At 41.2% G+C, this 23,352-nt stretch overlaps 1 protein-coding gene across 1 annotated transcript in view; it reads right to left on the bottom strand.

Annotated features, from left to right (window-relative positions):
- Nucleotides 1-8,691: 8,691 nt before the first annotated feature.
- UPF2 (UPF2 regulator of nonsense mediated mRNA decay) overlaps nucleotides 8,692-23,352 on the bottom strand; it is a 50,818-nt gene continuing 36,157 nt past the window's right edge. Inside the window, exons 17-22 of the mRNA XM_088526317.1 lie at nucleotides 20,047-20,186; nucleotides 18,888-18,992; nucleotides 17,683-17,781; nucleotides 16,743-16,910; nucleotides 11,032-11,173; nucleotides 8,692-8,816 (exon numbers count right to left, since the gene is read on the bottom strand). Coding sequence (XP_088382443.1) covers nucleotides 8,692-8,816; nucleotides 11,032-11,173; nucleotides 16,743-16,910; nucleotides 17,683-17,781; nucleotides 18,888-18,992; nucleotides 20,047-20,186 — 779 coding nt within the window. The remainder of the gene's footprint in view (nucleotides 8,817-11,031; nucleotides 11,174-16,742; nucleotides 16,911-17,682; nucleotides 17,782-18,887; nucleotides 18,993-20,046; nucleotides 20,187-23,352) is intronic.

Here is a 23,352-nt window from a genome sequence, read left to right as displayed (position 1 = left end):
CAGGGCCCTTCAGTCCTGCTTTAAGATGGGGTGTTGGCGCCTGCGCAGCCGCTTCCTTACAAACAGCAACGCAAATTCCACAGGAATCCAGGGAAACGCAGCCCTGCGGGGACGGGGGAGACGGGAGCTGCTCCCGGAGCAGTCACGGAGCCGGACGCGGGGCTGAATGACAACACTTTATTGCAGCATCGGCAAAGGTCAGATTTCTGAAGCTGGTGAAGATCGGGCGGCTTTTCTGTACGAAACGTTACAATTTTACACGTCTCTTCCTACATGCAGAAACCAAAACCAGTGGTAAAAAGAATTTTAAAAGAGCTAGAAAAAAAAAAGGAGAAAGAATTAGTAACATACAGATGAGCTCCTTAACTGAATGAACTACCTCTACATGAAAGCAAACAAAAACCTATGCTAATAAATAACAGATTGTCAGAAACAGACCAAGAAACCTCATTTCTACTTGGAAAAAAATATAGAAATTCTACTCGTTTCCAGACTTATTTAAATCTTGCTTTAAAACGTTTTGTTTGTTTCAATAGACACAGAGGCTTTATCAGCCCATGAGGACGGGCAGGACGCTGGGCTCCGCTCCCCGCCGTCCCCCAGGGCGCTCCCGGGGGCTCCGTTTTAGCCCTGCTCCTCGGCTGGTGTCAGGCTGCTCTAGGCAGTTCGGGTCACCCCCCCGCGCTCATCACCGTCACGGTTGGTTTTACACCTCGGTAGACATTTTACCTCCTTGGCTCTGAGGTTTTTCACCCCTCCCCACCCCAACCCCTCTTTCCTGCTTATCTTATAGCAAAAAAAAATAATTATATATATATATATACGTATTCCTTAGCCAAAAGCTCTCTCTCTGAGGAGAATCTGATGTTTGGTAACGTCGTAGTTTTGCCGTCCTACGCGTCAGGGTTTTCTGCTGGATTTTACTGTTTGCTCTAGGCTTTCCCGCCGCAGATGTGGAGCCCCAACGAAGGCCCTTGCGAGGGGCTGCTCGAGCGGGGAGGACGTAACTCAACTCGCGCCGCGCTCAGGACGCGGGTTTCCCCCGCGCCCTCCCGCCCCAGCGTCATCCGTCCTCCTTCCGAGTCCGTCCTGGGCTTCGCTGGTCAATCCCCGTGTCGCCCGCGGCCCTCCTGCCTCGCCAGGAGACGAGCCCGCACGTAGGTCCCGTCACAAAATGCGGATGGGTTTGAGGTTGGTTTTGGCCGGGGAGCTCCCACGTGGTCCGCGCCGTGGGGGTGTTGGAGGGGGGAAGAGGCGGCCGTCGGCGCCGCGCGGCCCCAGCCCGGCCCAGGTGTCGGTTCCGATCGCTCTACACTGACATGCTGAGATGTGTCCATTGCTGGAGGACTCCGCTATCCACAACGGCAGGCGCGGGACCTACGGGAACGTCGTCGGCTGCGGGTCAGCGCCTCCTGCGACAAGGAAGCACAAGAGAGACGGGTTAGCGCCACGCGGCCGGCGACGGACGGGACCCTCGGCAGCTGCGGCCTCCTCATCCTCACGGTTCAGCAGCTGCGGCCTCCTCCTCCTCACGGGTTCCTGCTTCTCTTCAGCTCTGAGCCCTAGAGCCTCTGCGCCCGCCCAAGGGCAGCAGCTGCACCAGAACAGCACCCGCTGCCTCCAGCATCGCTTCCAACCCAGCCGCCTTCCTCGCCCACGAGGGAGGCTCAACTGCCCGAGGAGCACAGGCATCCTGCGCATTGCTAGAAATGCAAGTTATTTCAGACAGCTTTTGGTTTTTTGCAAGTTTTGTTAATGCCCAGAAGTATTTTAGAAGGCTAGAAAGAGCTTTCTGGAGTCGGAGAGTTGTTCGGTACAACATTTTAGAGACAACGGCTCTACTAAAATCTCTAGAAATCTCTTGTATATTGAAAACACTTCTATCCAGGAAAAATGACACTCGTATTTTGCAAGAACAAAAACATGCATTGAGCCCTCATGGCCATTTGCAGAAACATGATATGAAAAGCAGGGAAATGCAGAAGCAATGCTCATCTAGTGGCACTAACCTCAGCAGAACCCTCAACCTGGGTCGTGTTCAATTGAATTCTAGGATGTAGATTAAATTTTAGTGGTGGAAACCGAAGTATAAATTAGCCAATATTTACAATCATAAAGAATCAGCTGGGCTACATAAACTCTTCCACCACACAGACTTTACATTGGTGCCTACACATCAAATTTGTCTGAACACGCTGGCGTGTCTAGCTCAACTGGACTATGTATTTGTGTCAGGAAATGCTGGGCCGCTGGCCGGCTGCAGCTTCAGCTGTGGGACTGGCTTCCATGCTCCCGGGTTGCTTTTACCTGTGTGTCAGCACCAGGCAATATTACACTCCAACTCTTTGTGGGACACAAAACATCAAAAACATTGGCTGTAGGGTTGCAAAGCAAGGAACTTTAATTTTAATACATTTAGGAAAATGAAATGTAACTAGCAGAATGCTGCAACTGAGCAACGTGAACCATCGTGAGCTACAGAACGTGGGCTTTACCCCCCGTGTGCCCTTAGGACAGCGTCACCCTGCGACGTGGAGGCAGGGAGCAGGGCCAGGCCTGGCTGCGCGGGTCTGAGCTGGCACCGACTGCTCTCACCCCAAGGAGCCGGGCCACAACGTGGGGCTGGTGGAGGATAAGGCAGTAAAATCCTGTTCCAAAGGACCAGGGCAAGATGCTGCCGGTAAAACAAAAACTAGCAGTGGTGTTTCCAAAAGCACATTTTGCATTAGGTGTCTCCCTTAACCAGAAAACAGTAAAAAATCCTGAGTTTTGTGGTTTAAAAGTGAGTCATGACAAAAACGAGGCTTTAGACAAGGAAAAGCTGGGCCTATACTGCCTGTACCAGCATAGCACCTTGCCAGCAGAGAGGAGAAAAGAAGAATTAACCCTCCTTCCATTCAATGAAAAAATAATTAGCCCAAACCTGTATTGGGCAAGAAGGGAGTAATTACGGATGTACATAATTATAAATCCCTTAAACTGAATGTGCAAAATGAATCAAGTCTCTGAACTCGCTCCCCAACCTCCCTCCCTGCCAATAACCCCTGTTATATTTAACCTTGCTCTGCAGCTGAGGAACTCAAATACATTTCACCCACTACAATTACTTAACCACGTCTGGAAAAGAGAACCGGAACTTGTGAAAACACACAGAAATACGCACAGAAAACGCACATTATAGGTTAGGAAGTCATGAAAAGTTCATTAGACACATGAGGCTGGGAGACTAAGTCAGCAAGACGAGGTAATGAGTCAAAAGCGGAGATGTGTCCAGGATTGTTTCTCTCACTTGTGAAATCAAGTCCTTTCTGCGCATTGCTGGCCATATCACACAAGAATTCTTCTAATTTCTCAACATGGGAGATCTTCCAGACGAGGTTCTAGTCTCCTTACGCCCTTCACGTCTCCACCAACCCACAAAGGCTCTTTCTGTCTCGGGAGCCACTTATTTCTTGTCGCGTTCGGGCGCTTCCTTCTCCTCCAAACACCTCCTCTCAACCTCCCTCGCTGCTCTGCTCGCCACGACTAAGCTCAGCTCCGCTGCTGTCTGCTCCCTTTCTCTCTCCTAATCACATTAAAGAAAAACAGGAGCATGAAATGGAATCACAATGAATAACTAAAATGCGTTTTTTTCTGTTCTAGATACAACGCTCTTTCACAGAAAGGTTTCCTTCTGCTGCTTTGCAGAAGACAGTTTCTTGCTTTCTTGCATGAGCTCTTAGGGGTAGGGAAGGACATTTCCCTGCCCAGCAGAGAGCCAGGGAGCATCCGAAGCCCAGACTCCTGCTCCAGGCTGCACGGGCAGCACAGATAACTCCAGGAGACTGATCTTGGCCTTCAGTTGTCCCCCACAAACCAGCCCTGCAGAATAAACACCTCACTGCATTTCTGCATGCTGATATAAGGAAAATGCTGCAGCAAGCACTAACTTACACCCTGGCAAGTTTAAATTCAAGTATCTCCCATGCCACAGAGTGCCAGCTCGGGTCCTGTGGGGCCTGTGACCTGGACACACAGTGGCTTTTATTCGGCAGGGGAGCGTTAAGCGAAGTGACACCAGCCCTGCGAGGGGACCGGAGCCCTTGGTGCCAAAGACAGTCAGTATTTCATGACACAGCCCACAAACACACTGTGCCTCAATGAGGATGGCAGGAAACAGCAGGAATTAGAAATGCTTGCAGACTCGGTGTAGATACACGGCTGCTGCTACAAGGGAAAAACTGGAGGTTTTGTGCTGCAGAATGTCAGGCCATCTGCTCGCATCCCTTTACATCCATTTCATTTTATGCATATATGTGAACAGCAACACTGGATTTTAATTAATGGTTATCAATTTACCTGTGTATAAATATACTCCAGTTGTATTTCTCAGTTGTCTTTCTGTACTACTGGAACTCTAAGGTGCCCTGCCCGTTTTCTGAATCCTGGTTAGTAACTTTGGTGCTGTAAAGTTTCCACATTCAGAGCATCCAGAAAACCTAGACTAGCCTAAGCATCTGTGTTTTATGTTGTGCAAATTTTATACTCTCTTCAAGCCATAAAATACCCTGAAATAAAGTTGAACCAAAATCATAGTACACAGATCAGGCCCTATCAAAAGGTGCTTTGAGGACTGGTAGTTCCAAATGGGCACAAAATTGCAGTTCTAAGCATACAACTATGTTTAAGCATCTTTTGTTAAAACAAAAGATTTTTGATGAATGGGTGTGCTCGTAAATATAATTGTCTTGTTTTCCCTCTAAATTATTATTGTTCTCAGGTCTCTTCACCTGGACTCATTTCCCCCACGTGCAGGGGGGGCCCAAAGCACCACAGAGCTGAAGACCTGGCCCCTTCTCTTACCCCTTGTGTCCTGCTCAGCTGTATTGGAGGCTGCCAAAAGAAGGAGCAGAGCTTGGAAAAGAAAAAAAAGAAAAAAAAAAAAAGCCAGTTTTCTTTCCTTCTTCCCTTTGAAGACCTGGAAAAGGAGGTTCCTGTTTCTCTGCTAGAGCCAAATTTTGTGTTTGCTCTGGGGCTCCGTCCATTTTTTGGAAGAACAGGCAAGGTGGATGGGAAGGAGAAGCACCCAGACTTCAAAAGCAGCAGGATGAATCAAGTCTGTCACTGCTCAAAAGGACATTGTGCCCCCACCCAGAGTTTGCTGCCAGAGCAGATGACAGGTCAGGAATGGTCAGATGGACTTGGGCTCACAGAATAGGAGAAATTGGGTTTAGCAGTATTTCAATAATCACCGAATAGAAATATATTAATGCTCAATATACTAACTGGACAGCGAGTGACGTTGAAAGCGGTCTTGCCCTGCACCAGAAGCAGGAAATCTGGATGTTAAATTCACATCTTCCTTATTACCCATGCTTTGATTTTTCAGCATTACTAAATCACCATTATGAGAATATTTGGCTAATAAAATCTTAGCATCCTGTTATTACCTTTATGCTTCATTCTTCTTTAGTAAATGGGTTAAAGAGAAGTAAGTCAGACACAAACAGACCTGAAATTACCAATGAACTCGAACACGATTTAGGAATGCTGGCTCTGTCCTACATGGAAAATTATTTGAGGTTTTCTTTGAAACATCCGACCCTGGGGCCTTCTGATGCAGACCCTTCCTCTTTAGTGAAGTTTCAGAATAGAAGCAAGTCTTGGAGCTACTGCTTTCAATAGAGTTTGGACCTCAGTGGAGTCACAGCCCGTTTGCTTTAAGCTCAGTGAGCGTCAGGTTTAGCTGAGACCCTCGAAACCCCTCTGCTTGCAGGACAAGCAGGTCTCAAAACCAGAGGCTGCATAAACAGGCAGTTACAAACAGACTGCAATAAGCTCCGATTTTGGTGCAGCATTTTGGACTAAATCTGGTAACAATCCATAAATCTCATTGCATTTCATCATGACGGAAACACTCCGTAAGGGACAAAACTTCCGCAGCTTTTACGTGAGCTGCATTATAGGAACAGCCACTGATTCATTTTTCCCTTTACTTGGGTTTTATCATGAGTGAAGGAGTTGCCAAATTTATTTCTTTGTGTGAAAATTCAACTCATAACAACCTCCAGGATCCTGGCAGAGCAAAACAGAACCATGGAAAAAAAAATCAGGTTGGAAAGGCTCTCTGGCAGCTCAAATTCCTGCTGGGAAGTCAGGGTTAATGGCAAAGCTAGATCAGGTTGTTCAAGACCAAAACCATCCCCTGGCACTGCCTTTCTTGATATCTCAACCATTTCTTTTGAAGGCAGACTTGGGTACACTTGCTAAAATATGTTTGATATTTAGGCCATGTTTACTGACACAAAAGGGGAGAGACTTAATCTGTTTCGTCACGCTCTTAAGGTTACCTAGAGCTCTAGAAACTCCCCATCCAAACACCGACTTTCAGAACCCGCTGGGCTGTAGCTGCTATGGGATCAGCCGGGAGGCTTCCCGGCTCGGGCCATCCCTCACCCCTGGGAATGCAGAACAAAAGCTTATGGGCCTTAAAGAAAGTAGCAGACGTAGTTATTTCCAGTAATACTAAAATTACTTAGCTTTGAGTCACTATTCCAGGAAACTAACCTACCTTCATATATAAGGAAGAAGCCCAAAATATCTCACTCAACACGAGTGATATAATCTCAAGTTAATACAGATGACTTCCTGAAAGAGCTACCCAAATTAATAGCTCATAGGAAGAAAATCTGGCTCACAGCAAATACAAAACTATCCTGGTGTCCTCCGTGGTGCCCTCCTTGGCAAGGAGCAGCCTGAACAAGGATCCTCAAAGCTTGTCCCTCTAAGTCAGAGCACAATCTTTGGGACCAAACTCTTCTCGGTGGTGGTCAGTGACAGGACAAGGGGTAATGGGTACAAGTTGAAACACAGGCAGTTCCATCTCCATGTGAGGAAGAACTTCTTTCCTGTGAGGGTGCCAGAGCCCTGGAACAGGCTGCCCAGAGAGGTTGTGGAGTCTCCTTCTCTGGAGATCTTCCAAACCCGCCTGGATGCCACCCTGTGCCACGTGCTCTGGGTGTCCCTGCTGGAGCAGGGGGTTGGACTGGGTGATCTCTGGAGGTCCCTTCCAACCTCAACCATCCTGTGATTCTGTGAAAGGCCACCCCACAGCCCGCTCTAAGGAGCTTAGAGATCAGCAGGGACAAAGAGCAAATTGCACAACCGGCACCGCGAGCAGGACTGCGAGGAGCAGCAAACACTGCTGGGCTGTTCTCCGGCCACCCTGACCTAGTTTACTGGGAGCCCCAAATTATTTTCCCTAAAACTCGAAAAAAAGTAAAGAGATTTCAATAGAACTGCACAAAAATTGGCGAATGGCACCTGTAGGGGCCCGGCTGCTGCACTGGAAGGGCAACTGCACTGCGCTTCTCATGCGTGTGTAAAGCAACTGGTATGAGGTGACCGAGATGGAGCTGTAAGAGACGACTGCAGAGTTATTTATTACATCTGCACATGTTACTGCAAGTCACTAACTGAGGAGTTGCCATTTCTATGACACTACTAGGCCATAGCAATATTTAAAAAAAGCTACCCGGATAGCACTGATCATTTTATTCAGTTATAGCTGGTTAAGTCTTTTCTTTAAAAATATATTTGCTTTAAATTGCACTAAAAAAAGTTTGGTTTAAATACATGCTGTACCTGTAAAGATGTTCAGTGGAGTAAGAGTTCATCAAGATGCTATAAAATGCACCAGAAAAAGAAAAGCTGGCAATGTTACCAGAACACAGGGTTAATGCATTTAATTGCTGAACTTCTCTCCCATTTCCAGAGACAGTATAGCGGAAAAATGTCTCCCCTCAGGATTAACTTACAAGCAGAAGCAAAACATGCACACACTGCATTTCACCTGTATCTCCATTACTCTGATGCTTGCTGCAGTGTTAATTTGAACGGTCTCTACTTGGGTCTACTCTAAGTGAGAATGTACGTGCTGAGATCTATTAAGCTGCAGAATGACTATTAGCAGCCAACGAGTTATTAAGACAACTCTGATAGCAGCTTAAACCCTCTCCTGATGGGCAGCTGCTGCTCTTGGGTGTTGAGTTGGCGTTAGGAGCAGTAACCACGTTCCATTTACCCTTATTGCCAGAGTGATCCTTCCCAGATGTGGAGTATTTTGGATGTTTGTGTTTCTGCTCAATGATCTCTAACTGTTTCTATCAGCTCTTAGGCACTCATCTGCAGAATCAGGATCATTTCATAAAATGCCAGCCTAGCTCCAATTCATTTGAAGTTCAGACAAAAAAGGCAACCTGGGATGGTTCTTTAATGTTAACAGAGATTTTGGTACATTTTTGCCTACTGTAAATCAAAGGTTTTCTCCCCATTGCACTGCATTTTCTTCCCATTTAGCTCTTTGAAGCCCAATCAAGCTCAAAGAATTGAAACATTACACAGGAATATCTCTAATTTTTGAACACAGAAAGGGGGAAGACAACAACCTGCATCGCCTTCCCCCTAACAACACTGGCTCAAACTCTACTAAACCACTTAACATCTAAAAAACCCTGCGTCCTCCAAACTTCTCAATGAACAATTATAGATGGATTAATAGAAGCACAAAGCATAGAGCTGCTAGTATTTGGACAGAATACTTCCAAATGGAAAGTGCTAACAGACTCACACTATGCAGATCATTATCTGTTTCAATTATGAAGGTAATGACTTGCCTAGAAGCAGAATTGCCACATTTAAAGGAAGATTGTCCTACCTCCCACCAGTTTTAAAGATTAGATCTGCATTAGGTGCTCCCTTCGGATGCTGGTAACGAGGCCGTCGCTCACGATTAGTGTTCGCAGGAGCTGGACGCTGTGCCAGGGACTGCAACATCTCTGCAATTTCAGAAAGAACCAAAATTAAATAAGTTTTGTACAGGTCTTTTCAAGGAAAAACTTAAATAAATCCTTTTCAAGGGCATGAATTAAGACATTTTACATACACTTTGCTATCCTTGCAGGTTAACATTCCTTACACTATCCCACGTATCTGTAACAGTTAAAGTTATTAAAATTGCATAGAGAGCTTTGACAGATTCAAGCTACTCTGTAATGTGAACTTGCATTTCCAGATGTCCCTGGGTGTTCCCACAGGAGGCACGGAAAGGAGTGGTTTTCATCACAAGTGCTTCAGCAAGGAGCACGCATGACCTTTTTTCCTCCATTATGCATAAGCCACCACCGACTACCGGGGATAAAGGCAGCATGACAGGCCACAGCGTAAAGCTACTCCAAAATAGTAACAACTGCCCAGGTTTGCTGCCAGCTGAAAGACTTGGGAGAGACTTGTCCTAATTTAGGCATCTAGGAGGCAGGTATTTAAGCCTAAATCCATAATAGGGTCCCTTTATGGACAAGAGACAAACCAACACCTGGAGAGGGTGGCTCAGCTGACCCATCTCATGCCAGCTGGCTGAAGGACTGAGTTCATCTCCCTCTGTGTGCACCCAGGTCTCCCCACTGATTCAAAGGGAGCCTGCACTCACCAGCTCAGCTCTGAAGATCCAGCCTTTGGGCAGTTAGAGCTAGGTAGAAACATCAGGCTTCTGTCATTTGGTAAAGATGAATTTCTCCAAGAATGAGAAATAATTATGATAAAAAAAAAAAGGCTCCTGACTGGACTAAGTTAGTGGTTATTAAGTATCTGATGGAATTAGGAATCTATCCCAGGAATCTATCCAAAAGCTACTGCCATATGTTGGCACATCTGACTGAAAGCACTGCCGACCGCCCACCTGCACGAGAACCTCCACGCTCAGCAAAACCCACACATGGCATAAACGTGGGGAAAAGTGGAATAAGCTGTTAAACAGATTAGGTTTGAAAGTCTGCTCCGTCTGGTTCCCTAATCTCCGCTCATCTCGTTGGAGACGCACACCCATCGTCTGCTAGAGAGAGCGTCCAACCATCCCGGCGGCAACTCGCAGCCTCCGCGCTGAGGTCCTGCACGGAGCCAGCCCACTGCCCCCTGCACAGCGTCAGTTGTTAGTCAGGCTGACTAAATGAATTTAAAAAAAAAAAAATCTAAAAATATTATGATACTTTCCCATTTCAGAGCTCTGCACACATTCCCCTGGAAGAAAAATCCTTTATAAAAGCATGAATTTAGGACTTCTGTTACTCAAAATCCTGGAAGTATTGGATTCCATAGTGCTTTCATAATCAGAGCTGCTTTAATTTTAAATCCCCTATTTCTTGATGAACAATGACCTTTCACTAAACAGGATTTCCTGATAATTAGCTACTTATATTGTGATTACCACAAGACTGAAATATCATTGGGGGGAAAAAAGGGAACTGAAAATGCTATCAGCTTTATTTGGTTTGGCTTTGCTTATGATCAGGGTAAACCCAGGAAGGTTGAATCTGAAAAAATATATCAAGTACACTGGCTATAGCTGATTATTAACCATTTGCTTCTATCAGCCCATTTGATTTACACATTTTATATTGTGTATCAACAATATATTCACACATATACACACACATGCAAACATATAAATACATTTTTTCAACTCAGATCAGATAATTAGTATTAAATCTTTATTCTATTAATTATATTCTCATGCTATGTATTTGCCAGGCTTCCAGAAACTTTAATAATATGACTCTGAGCTGATCTTTGTTACTACTGAGACAAAAGGTACCACCTAGTCTTAGCATAAAAATAAATACCTATTTTCTAGTAGTAAATTAAAGCTTTTTTTTGATAGGTTACACAGAATGAAATCGTTCTCTATCCAACTCACTTTTCTTCTAGAAATTCAGACAATCTGTGTTATATTATTTAATTTTGAAGAAAAAAGTCTCAATTCCTCCTATTTCAAAACTGAGTAGAATTCCTCCCATTTCCAAATGGAGTAGAAATGGGGACATTTATTGTGGCCCAATTAAAAACTTTTTCATAAAAAAAGCTATGTGAACTTCTACAATCCCAGAATACAGGGAGTAAGTAGGAATTACTGAAACTACAGTGTACATTTTCCATAAAATAAAGTTAATGCTCAGCACAAACTGCAAATTATCAGAAATAATATTTTTGCACTCAGACCTTGGTAGTCCTCTTGTTCTTGCCGTTCATTGATATCCAAAGTGAGCTTTTTCATCCTCATTCTTTCCTCCTGTTCAGCTTGTTGTTGGTTCCAGTGGTTCGCAGCAAGTTGGGAAGACATTGGTACGTTTAGGATCTTAAACTGCAAAGCAAAACAAGCCTTTAAGGACCCATCACAGAACTGAAGGACAAGAGAGAGACTGTTACGTGTATTTCTAGGCTGCCGTGATGAGATGATTCCTGCAATATATATATGTATTTATTTTTTAACTGGGAAGCTTTTTTTTTTTTTTTTTTTTTTTTCAAATCTACTCCACAAAATGAAGCATGAGAAAATAACTAATATCTAGATGTGCTGAAGACATATATAATTCATAGAAGAAGAAGATGTATTTGTAAAATAAAAGACTATTAAGCCAGATGATTACGGGAACAAACTGCACCATTTCTTACACGGAACGGACTGCTATATGTTTTAATTCTTATTAGTTACAAGGTGCACAGTACAGCTACCTTCTAAAGCAATCAGATCTCCTACTGCTAACTCTTGTAACTACAGAGGAAAATGCTTTAAGGTTTCAAATACCCTCTGCCATTCCTTGTCTTTACATTTTATAAATGATTCCATCTCCTTAGTGTTTATGGTGAAAGACACAGCTACGGTGTCAAATGTAATCAAATTTAATCCTTCCCTGTTCTCCTCCTCCCTGAACATCCACACGACACAATCAACACGTTACCGCCGACTTACGTTACATCAAAGGCAAACTTGCTGTCTCAGGACACCTTTCAGGAAAGGCCCTGGTGGAAGATGCTTTGTCTTTCCTCCAAAAACCACAAGGTTTTATTTTCACAGAAAAATATTTTAAAGTTATCCCAAGTCAGAGAAGTGATAGTTTTCAGAAGCTCTTTAAAGTTTGTGAATATAGCTAGGGAAAAAAAAATCCACTTTCCCCTTCAATTACGGCACTGTGTTTAGAAATAAACTACCCTGTGGTTGTAGGAATTGCTATTAATCCTGCTACCTGCTCTTGCCACCTAAAAATCCTTTTGTCCATAAAAATGGAAGCAGGCAAATTGGTAGGCATGCTTTCAATGGTGCTGACAAAAGCTGCTAACAAAGAGATACATACTGTAAGAACCTCTAGCAAAGCAAAATCCTCACAGCATCTTTTTATTTCATGAAATAACTACTATGAAACCTCATCTTAGCTATTTAGACAGCAGCATCCCACTGGCAGTGGACTAACGAGGAATGCAAGAGGATCTGAGTATTCAAATGCAAGCCCTGAAAATAAAGAATGCAAACAACTGCTTGGAAGATGTGAGGGAAAAAAAATCTTGAATGCAGTGAAACTTTATCAATTAAAAGACTTAAAGGACTTTTTTTTTTTTTTTTTTTTTTTTGCTCATTAGCAAGGTATCTACCAGTTATTTTGAATATAAATGCAACCTTTTTATGTGAGCGGGAGGAATAAAAATGGAAGTTCTTTGAATTACAAAAAAGAAAGCTGTAGTTATTAATGGTTGAGCAAACTAAACAACATGGCATGTATTCTCAATATTAAAGCAATTATACAAATAACCTTCTAATCCATTAACAGCATCTCAGGGTGAAAATCAGTTCCCAGGCAAGGAGCTTAGGGATGTGGCTGTCTTAATATACCCTTTATTTGCTGCCCGTTCTCTGCATTTGTCAGCTTAATGGAACTGGTAGTGTTTTCAGACAGAATGCTTAAACCAAAAGAAAGAAACCATGAATTAAAGGAGGAGGGAATTAGATTTGGAAGACATCACTGTATCACCACAGCATTAGGCTCTAGGCACTCTGGCTCAAGGCTGCAGTGTGAAATGAAACCATTGGTGACAATTACTAAGGTAGCTGATGACTACTGAGCAAGTGAAACATTTCCCATTTACAAACATTGATATTGAAAACTTCTAAAAACTGTGGAAAGAGAATTTAGGGACATCACGTTCACCTGAAAAAGATGGCACACTTGAAAACATTTGAAAACACTTCTTGCATTCAGGAGACTGGAGTAAATTAAAATACTGATAAAGAATGTCAGGAAGATAAGAATTTAACATTCGAGGGTAGGTTATACTTTTTGATGGTTATTACATTAAAAATCTTTCTGAAATCTTTCAAACTAAAGGCTATCTGCTTGCTGTCAGGGTCCCTTACTACCTACATCTCCTTTTGGTTCACATCTCCTTGGTGTAAAATTGCTTAGACATTGATAAAAACGAACAGCAGAGAGAGCTCAGCCCCGATGACTTATGATGGGGTCTGAATTCCGGCATTTCCCCTTGTCTGCTTGGAGTTTGGGGATTACTCCTCATTCCACCAAACATTTGGAAAACAATTTTACTGCAACTAGCTTTGTAGATTTTTGTCACACAACATCTTATAGTAGCCAGGTCAAGACACTGCTCTACCTGATATCCTGGCTATCGTGTGTTTTTGTAATCACAGCGTGACAAAATAAGATAAATTTGGTGTCTTGCTCCTATCAACCCGCAGTGGATCATTAATTTGGGGTGTCGGGAGGTTCTTAAGAGCCATGGGCCACAACGTGGGCTACACAATGTTGCTTTTGTACCTGCCTCAACACCGGTGCAGGAACCGAGCAGTTAGCGACCGGACCTCTCCGGACAAACATTAACCTTTGGATGATAACAGCACATGTTATCATCAACATGTACATTCTTTCTTCTTTTTATTTGTTTTTAAATAGTGAAGGCTCCTGCTTTCCAAGGCAATTCTGACAAACAGAGAGATCAAACCAACTGCAAACGTGAGAATCGATCAGGTTGACACGAATGCAGTGGTGCTGCTTATTTTTCTAGCAATGACTAAGATGAGAAATATCTTTTAGCCTCTGGGTTGTCAGCCAATTTTGTTTGCCATTTTTAAAAAGCTAGAATTGGACAGCTATTGGTTAAGAGTAACAACACATGCATTCCTTCAAAATTCAGTGCACGGTCTGCTCACTCGGATTTAAAATTCAGCAGTGTAAGAAACAACTACTCTCCTCTCAACTCCACCTCCTCTTTCCTGCTTATTTTTTTTTTTCTATTCAAGCTGTCTACTAACGTATTTTGTCTGAACACGAACCACGGACAAAGAAGCTTTTCATTGACTCAGGAACTGAAGTATTCTGTAAAACAACCATTTTTTACATTTCTAGAAAAAGCAAACAGAGGTTTGGCAGGAAAAGCCTACTCCCAAAAGCAAATACTGGGGGAAAGTGGCAGGGGGATGAGATTCCCGAACAAGTTTTGCTTTATTTGTCAGGTCATTGGTTGTCAGCAATATTTTCCCGTCACGCGGAGTAAGAAGCTCCTAAAATTCTCGATGATTGCAGATATTCCCAATAAAAACTCTGAAAATGCCAAAGGCAGTTTTGGGGGAATATAGTTGTTTCAAATCCCTTTTCAGCTCTGTGAAAACAGTTATAGCTCCCCAATCAAAACTTCTACAAAATTTTGATGCACCATTGAAGTCCCAGGAAACAGAGTAACCAAAGAAATGCAATAGGAAAATCAATTAATAGTCACTATTAGGTCCAAGTATGGATGTACCCAAGTCAAATAGCTTCAAAAGCACCTACTTAGCACAGTATTTGCAGAAGGGAAGAATTAAGCTTTTAAAAACAACCCCCTCGAGCACATACATGAGCAGTCACAAACCCTGACTGGCTCAAGGCTTTTTTGATAACCAACCTTCTCATTTTCTGCACAGATAGGAAGCCAAATGTGGAAGACGTTGTACAGATACGGCATTAATTCCTATAAGCTTCTGCACAAAACATGAGATTATAAAGCAAAGTTAAAAATATTTTCTTTCACCCTCTCTCCAGTGAAAGCATTAGCAAGAAAATGATCAGGTAAAATATTTTTAGTTCGAGAACTCTGGCCCTTGTATTTTCCTCTCAACAAACATTTAACAGATGAAAGGTCATTTTGCATGACTAACATTCCATCATTTTATGGGATTTTTTCCTCACTGACACACCAGCTCTTACAGATGTATCCTTGTTTCATTGCACCTTCACACTGCACTGAAGTTTGGGCATTCGGCAGCTGTTCTGTCTGCAGGCCTGCCTGTTTTTGCAGCACATGCCAGAACAACTTTCCATCCTTTGCTGGTCAACCAGGCCCTGTACAGCATTTTTGCAGCTGGTAACCCAAACTACTCTGAGAAGTCTACAGAAGCTTAACCTGCTACTCTGCTATCTGCTATTTCCTCTTAAGCTACTATTTTTATGACACCTACTTGTTACACAGAATAAATAAGCCTTCCAAAGGTGATTTCTACCTGCACAAGGTCTCTCCCAGAGCAGAGAAATTGAATGGCAGTTTTACAGTTAACAGAAAAAGACAATTTGCAACCATTCCTCACCCCACTTAAAACATTAGATCATCACAGCTTTAATGGGAGCAGTTCTTCACAGTCAAAAAGCCCCTTCTTTCTAGACCCTTGCACAGTAAAACACTGAAGTCTTAGGGATGCTTTTGACCTATGTTTTGTGGATCACAGCGTGTACAAAAATGCAACAAATAGAACAAAGCACAAAGGTGGATTTCAAATAAGTTGAAGCTCACGCAAGCTAAAATATCCTGTAGCATATGGTTACTTTAAAAAGTAATTTCAACCTAAACAGTGCCTAAAACAGCACCATGAGGTTTATCTCCTCACACATTTTTCACTTAAAATATGATCAATTTTCAAACAATTTATAACTACCTGCTCAAAAGAGCTAGTCTATATTGACACTGGACAGGTTTTCCTCATTTCCTTCCAACTACTCGCTACTAGTATTGATGATAGAGCAATCCTCAAAGTACTTCTGAGTATTTTTGAGTATTCTGGGCTTTTGACTTGTGATTCTATAATCCAATTTACCTGAAAAACTGCACAGATATAAGTGAGGACACAAATTAGTTTCATACAGAGATTAGGTTTAATTATATTTTTAACATGTCTTTCATTCACATGAAAAATTCCACTGCAGCTTTATGTACCTCAACTGTTCTACACTGCAGTCAATTTTCAGGTAACAGAAGTCATGCAGTGATGTCATAAGTCTAAGTACTTGAAATACTATGGAATAAAATAAAGTTTCGCTTCTGTTTTCCCCATTAATTCGAGTCCCTCATTCTCATCATCAATGAGCACAAATGAAATAAAAAGGTTTCTTTAAAGACCATTAATGATGATGAGAAAAGCATTTTCAGCAAGTGTTAGGTATTTGTGTATTGCTCATTTGCATACCCAAGAAAATTCAAACACATGCAAGGGAAGAGCCAAGACAAATGTAAAGCTTTCCTGCTTGAAGTAAAGGTTTTATTAACCTGATTTCCATTTAAGTTGCATAGACTCACTCTAGAAGAAACCCTTTAAAAAAGCCTTTTAAAATTAACAACAGTTTTCCAAGCTGAGCAAATTTTGCCAAGTGGCAGTTGTATAGAAATTTGCATATAGCAAAAAAAAAAAAAAATGTATCTTGATTTGAAGCTGAAAGAGTTGTCAGCAAAATTTGCAGAGTCTTCAAGATTTAGAGCTAGCCAGTCTCCTTTCACTTCCTACACCTTAACTTTCAGTGGCTACAGGAAATTTCTGGCACTTTAAAAGTCAGAGAGTAACTTGTGAAAAGTTAGTGTTGTGATTTTTTAATGTTAGCAATAGCTATGTAAAGTCTTACCTGCTGCTTGTTGCCTTTCCGTGTTAGCATGACAAATGGCATCGTGTCTCCAGACTCCGATTCTCCTTCCCCACCTCCAAGTGGGGGTCCCTTCTTTAGCTGACTTTTGAGATGCAGAGGAATGGCAACGTCCAGCTGATGTACTTTAACAGATTCTCCACTCCGTTGCTATTTAAAAAAGAAAAAAGGAAAAAAAAAGGCAAGTGATCACATGCTAAAAATACCCCAAAGCCTGGCAATGTTCACGTTTTCATGACTGGGAAAAAAGTCTGTAACTGAGTGCAGCAAGGATCTGTCATGAAGGTGTTTCTAAATGCTTTACTATATTTATAAGGCTTCAGTCATCTTTTTTCTTTTTAAGAATGAAGGAATGTCTGAAAAATGTCCTTTTAAAAATAGTATTCACAGATGAAATATCAATTTTATTGTATTCTGTTTCCTTGAGGCTTTTGTCTGTTTGGGGCTTTTAAAATATTTGCAGGAATACTGACACTGTTCCAGATTGACTTAATTCCTCTATCTCTGCTTTTCTCTCCATTATCTCATCTGGCAGGAAACAGATGCACCTGTTTTAGCTTAACAATTTAGCTCAGTTTAGCCCTTCTACCTAGAATAGGTTATAAGGCAAAACAAAACAGAACAAAAAAGAAAAGCAGCCTGCCATCAACCTGTTATGATTTTCATATTTTTTCCCCACTTCAAAAGAGACTTTGTCTACAAAGGTGGACAGTACAAAGCCTTATTCAGAGAAGGAGCAACAGACAACAGTTGTGCAGAAATGACAGTTAAAGGCACAGAAGAGGCCTGAGGTAAGTAAAAGAATCCATATTGCTTGGTATAGTAAGCTATGCATTGAACACTTATTTTCTGAAAAAATCAGCAATGGCCCATTAGGCAGTAAGTCACGTTTATGGAGGAGGTACCAAATTCAGATTTGTACCTGAAGATTTTCCAGCATCATTTTATCTAAGGCCTGAATGAAGTCCTCATCTTCTGCACAGGGGACATGCTTGAGTCCTCCTCCTTTAATCATTACTTCCTATGACAATGGAAAAAAAAAGTTGCATTAGAGTCATTTCAGAAACACGAACATTCAGCCTAGAAATAAAAGGAAAAATAATCTCGTTGTTCTATGACACATATAATCACGATTAAAAAAAATAATAGTAAAAATAAATTGTTAGAACAAAAGGCTTCCAACCTGGACTATTTTATGCCAAAAATATTTTCAGAAGTTTACTGCTACAGTTACGAAGATGAAACATGGAAGATATTCTGACATACCTGCATATGTCATTTTTGATGTGACGACAATACAAAGAAAAGTCTCTCTCTTCCCCTGCCTACATGTCATTTTTTTTTTCCTTGAAACCCTTAGTAAATGAGCCAGTTTCTTCAGGAAAATGACTATCCTTCAGCATTTGGAAAGCTCCATCTGACAAAAATTGCACTTAACATGCCTCTTGGTACACAGATAAGGCTTATACAGTGGGACCTGCACCACTGTTTACCCCAAGGCTTACAAATAAGTGTTCTCCTAAGTCAGCAACACCTGTCACTAAGCAACACTGAAGTCTCTTCAGAACACTTAACAGCACAGACCACAAAAAAATCCTACTTTTATTTACAGCTCTTCAAGTTAGCACCTCAGTTTGTTGCTGTCATGATCATTACTTCCTATGGAAGTCAGGAGCTGTTCGGTTTTTTTGCTATAGATGTTGGGATCTGCCTCTTCCTCCTCTGTTACAAGAATCTTGCTCTTCGGGGTTTCTCTGCTTTTCACTTGTAGTACAGATGTAGTGCAGAACAACCGATTTACTTTGTTGTCCCATATCAATTTGCCACCATTCCTGGCATGGCAAAACTATCACACAGCTTCGTCTAGTCCAGCTAAAATGCACAGTCCTACCACAACATCTTTTAATAGCGTCATGACGGCATGAATGCTTACAGAATGTAATAATGAAAGCTTGTAAATACAAAAATAAGCTCAAAAATGCATCTGAAAGAACAGTATGTAGAGTTTTTATGTTCTTTTTCAAGACAGATGAGCAGTATTGGCTAAAAAAGACTCAGGAAAAAAAATTGATTTTTTGCATCTTATCTGAAAATAAAAAGTAAAAAATAAATAAGAATTACACATACTGTATTCTCCTCATCTGTTTCATTTTCCTTATTGGAGTCCGTAAGATAATCAGTATTTTCTTCCTCCTCCTCTTCACCCTCTTCTTCCTCATTGTCAGAGCCCTCCTGGAATATTCAGTATTTATAATGTAGAAACATAGAATCATTATGGTTGGAAAAGACCTTCAAGATCATTGAATCCAATCATGTGATAATAATATAATTTCTGCTTATTTTAAAGGTAGTTACACATATTTGTTATTTACATCCCTTAGAATACAAAGCACTTTACAGCTGATTTACTCATCTTCATTGACAATGCAGTGCTGTCCGTTCCCAGTGATAAAAACACTCCAACACACCTTTCTGCTTGAAAAAAATCCACTTATGTCCAATTCCTCACAAACATTCTCTACATCTCCCCCTCATTAGAGTTCAACTATAGCAGAGTTGCATATTGTGTTTTATTTTTAGTGTTTCTTAGTAATTCAGAGCCTGAACCCAGTCTTATTTGGTGTTTTGGGGAATAAACATTATGAAATTGGGACAAGAGAGAACAGAAACACACTAAATCACTAAAGATTAATCGAAAAAAAACCCTGCAAGAAAAAGTAGCTATATTAAAATCATCTTATCAAGTAAATTCTGTCTCAATTGCCACAATAAAACATTCTGTTTGCTCCCTATTTCCTTAATAAATTCATTTTCCCATAATACTACCATTAGCATGTCAACTTTGCTGCGTCACAGTGACAAGAGGGAATTTCTGTGTACACGCCTGCTTTTTCTATTGGCTAGCCCACTTTAATTTACAAGATTACTGGCACAGTAAACAAGGAAGGTTGATACACACGATAAATCTTCTATTTATTCATATTATACAGGCATACTTTGGACATCTGTTGTTTTTCCTACGATGGCTTTGAGATCTAGTCAATACATTTGCTGCTACGGGAGATATAGGAAGGGCTCTGGAAGTGATTTACTCCAGAAAACTTAGGGCTACGCAAGCCCTGAGCACAGTGTCAGGTTCGAGTTTCTGCTATATTTTTTCTGGAATAAACCTCATTTCGTATTGACTTTGCATATATACGTGACTATAATTTAGTCTCAAATCATTGACTGTTGATTTTTTCTTTAAATGCAAGGCTAACGCAAAGCAAGGAAAATAACAGCCCACCTCTTCCTCTGGTTCGTTTACTTCACTTTCATTTCCAGATTGTTCCTCTGTCTCTGCTCCACCTTCTTCTTCCTCTTCATCCTCTTCTATATTCTCTCCTTCTGTAATGGCATCTTTGGAATCTTTGTCATTCACAAGTCCTGAAATTTGAAATAAATAAATAAATCAGAACAAATAACAACCTTTGCCTGTACCATTAAAGCAGTATTACACCTCGAGTTCTTCAAAAACTACTTGAAAGCATTCAAAGAAATGCTTCTTTGAAACAGTGTAGGTATTCAAGCTTTCCAATGTTTTTGTCAATATAGAAATCACAGATGATGGTACTTTAACTTGCTATAGGTCTATTAGCCATTTTGAAAGAGCCAATTTCTCAGCCCATAACGAAGCCTTTCAGAAAGATTTGTTACACATTTAAATCTATGAGGATGAACTAAAGTGCCCTGCATAAAGAGTGAGAAATAATATTCCTGAAAGGGACTCTGATCTAGTGTCTTCATTGCACTTACTGAGAGAACGGTCCTGTGTGCAAGTGAAAAGCAAGTTTTAACACCAGGACTCCAACATCTGAAATGTTAAAGGCTTTGGAGAGCATGATGAAAAGTAATTTTAATTCTGATTTAGAGCATCACATTACGTTACACAGCTACAAGAGAATTAAGCAGCATTTCAGTGTCCAATTTAGTCTTTGAGATAGATTATCAAATTGTTTTCAGAGAACATATTTAAAAATTGAGCATGGTTCTGAAATTCTGAAAAAAACAGTTTTTGAAAAACAGCTATTGCTGGCATCAGTGCAAGACAGAAGAAACTTCCAGTACACAGTACTCTTTTCATACACACTTAAATTTTGTACATTGACCTGCAAAGCTACTTAATCCTCCAGAGGATCATGGCCTGAGCTGGCAGGAAGTAGGGCTTATGCCAGCCTTCTGCAACAGAACACATCTAAGGCACTATTTTTTCAAAAATTCAGTTAAGGAATAAACATACTCGCTATACATGTTGTCATTCAGATTTCAAAAATGTGCACACTCTGTACTTAGGGTTAACCGTTAGCTTAGGGCTTTGGAACAGCAAAAGAATATGTAAGTTGTGTGCTCCTGGCATTCCTTGTTTGTTCTTTACAATGAAAAAAATATTCTAATGCAGTGAATTGAGACTTGGAGACCGTGGTCATGGGCCACTCACGCTCAGTCTCTGCACGTGTGTCCGTACATATGTGTTTGGAGAAGAATCTCTTGGTTTTACAATAGTTATGACCATAAAAGGGGACTTGTAGTGGAGCTCGGCTCACTGAAGACTGATCCCCATCAGGCCCTTGAGAACTTCCTGTCTTTACTTCCTAACTCTTGTTGACTTGTCCTGAAAGTTTTCAGAGAGAAGGAAAAAAACCCAGCAGGATTAGGATTGTAAAACTCCTTTTGAGAAAGCAAGGCTTGCACAGCTATCAACTTGCAGATCATTTGGAAGAGAAACCTGCTTTGATATAACCCAGTTTATTGCACAATTCTGTGTTGTAACAACACTGTAACAATGTCACTAGTAGCACATACAGTATAAACATTTCAACATTTGGGAGGTTTTCAGACCAAACATTCTACCAAACAAGCATTACTATCTAGACATACACCATGAATCCATCAATGGAGGATCTAATTGTCATTGCATTCATGTAATCAAATACTATGGTTTCAAGTCTACTTCTACCTTTAAGTTCAAAACAGTACAAAATGGTACTGTTTATGCACCCTGATATAGCAGTTATGACCCAAATCATTCCTCAGCTTCAAGAGCAAGTGCAGGTGTTCACCATTCTTAACCATAAATCCGAACTCTCAGCAGAGAAGCTGTTGGGGGACATTAGATCTTTTTGTGTCACCTCCTTAGTGGGTGCCTTAGTGGGATGTGACATGCAGATAACAGCCAAATCTCTTTCAAAGATCTCAAAATCCAACAGCTAAGGTCAAAGATGAGCTTTACAGCCAAGTTTAAGTTAAGCAGAAATAAGACAACTCCATGCATGGCCATAGGGTATGTAGTGAGGATTTCAATTCTGCGCGAACACACACACACTCGCTTCTTCACACACCACAGGTTTCAAAGCATCCTTTTTTTTCCCAATTTGGAAATTTCACACTGTTCAAAACCCGTGCTGCTCCGCACAGGCCCACGAGCTGCTGGAATCGCTCTTGGTATCTTCTCCCCGGCGCAAAGTCACCGGGGTGGCACAGGAGCCAACGGGCTCGAAGCCACCGCGGCGCCCAGCACCAGCCCAGCACACACAAGGATTTAATTGCAAATGAGAAGCGGCAGAAAAACAAACTTCTTTAATGGTTATTTTTCAACACTGGTGAATACTCATTGAGAAATCCCTACTAAGCCACACTGAGCCCTACTCCTGCAACAGCAGTGACTCAGAGAGCAGAAGCCACCACGATTTGCATGAAGAAAATGCTGAACATCTTTCAAAACAATATTAAAATTTACGTAGCCAATTCCAAGCTACTGCTTGGCTACATCTGAGATCAAAGCTAGTAATTGAGATCACACCATAATGATTTTTTCACCTGCATCTTATTTATTATATAGCTATTTTTGAAGCATGTCTACTAAATAAAGAGCATTTTAAACACAAATTCCTCCTAAAATGCAAGTTGCAACATTTAACCTGGCAACTGCATAAAGTCATCTCAGTGGATAAAAAACATTATTCTGAAAATTGGACCTAACTAGAAGTGCTCATAAGGCTATAATTGACACTTGCAAAAACCCCAAATCTACATATAAAAGCCTGCCATGAAAAAAAAATAAAGGTCAGCAAATAAAAAAAAATTAGAAAAACAGATCCATTTAATAAGAAATGAGCTTCTTGTTTCCAATAGCTATTAACAAAGCTGTGTACAAAAGACTAAGGTTAATATGATGACAAACACCAGCCAAACAAGTGCTCTACACTAACAGCAACCAGGCTTCCCTCACCCGAGCTATGCTCCACACTTGGCATTGGATCCTCAAAACACCCACTTTTAACACAGGTGTTTTAGAACAGTTCATAAATAGGCATCACTCAAGACTGAGCAGGATTTACTAGCTAACACACTGCCTACTACATACATTTTAAGAAAAAAACAGTTTAATCCAAGCAAAGCTCAGTTACATGAAAAATATCACCCTCTTGCTGCTACTGAAACATAAGCCCAGTTAAAAAAAAAAAAAAGAAGAAGGGAAATAGAAGACACAAAATTATCCTGACATCATTTTAAAAGCAAAACTTGTTTTTTTCCTTATTTTACTGTAGTTTCA

Source organism: Tinamus guttatus, unplaced genomic scaffold (assembly GCF_059628265.1).
Source record: "Tinamus guttatus ecotype Peru unplaced genomic scaffold, ASM5962826v1 Tinamus_guttatus_pri_ptg000245l, whole genome shotgun sequence".
Lineage (NCBI taxonomy): Eukaryota > Metazoa > Chordata > Aves > Tinamiformes > Tinamidae > Tinamus > Tinamus guttatus.
Note: the sequence above shows the minus strand (reverse complement) of the source record. Positions and strands in the feature narration are given on the sequence as shown.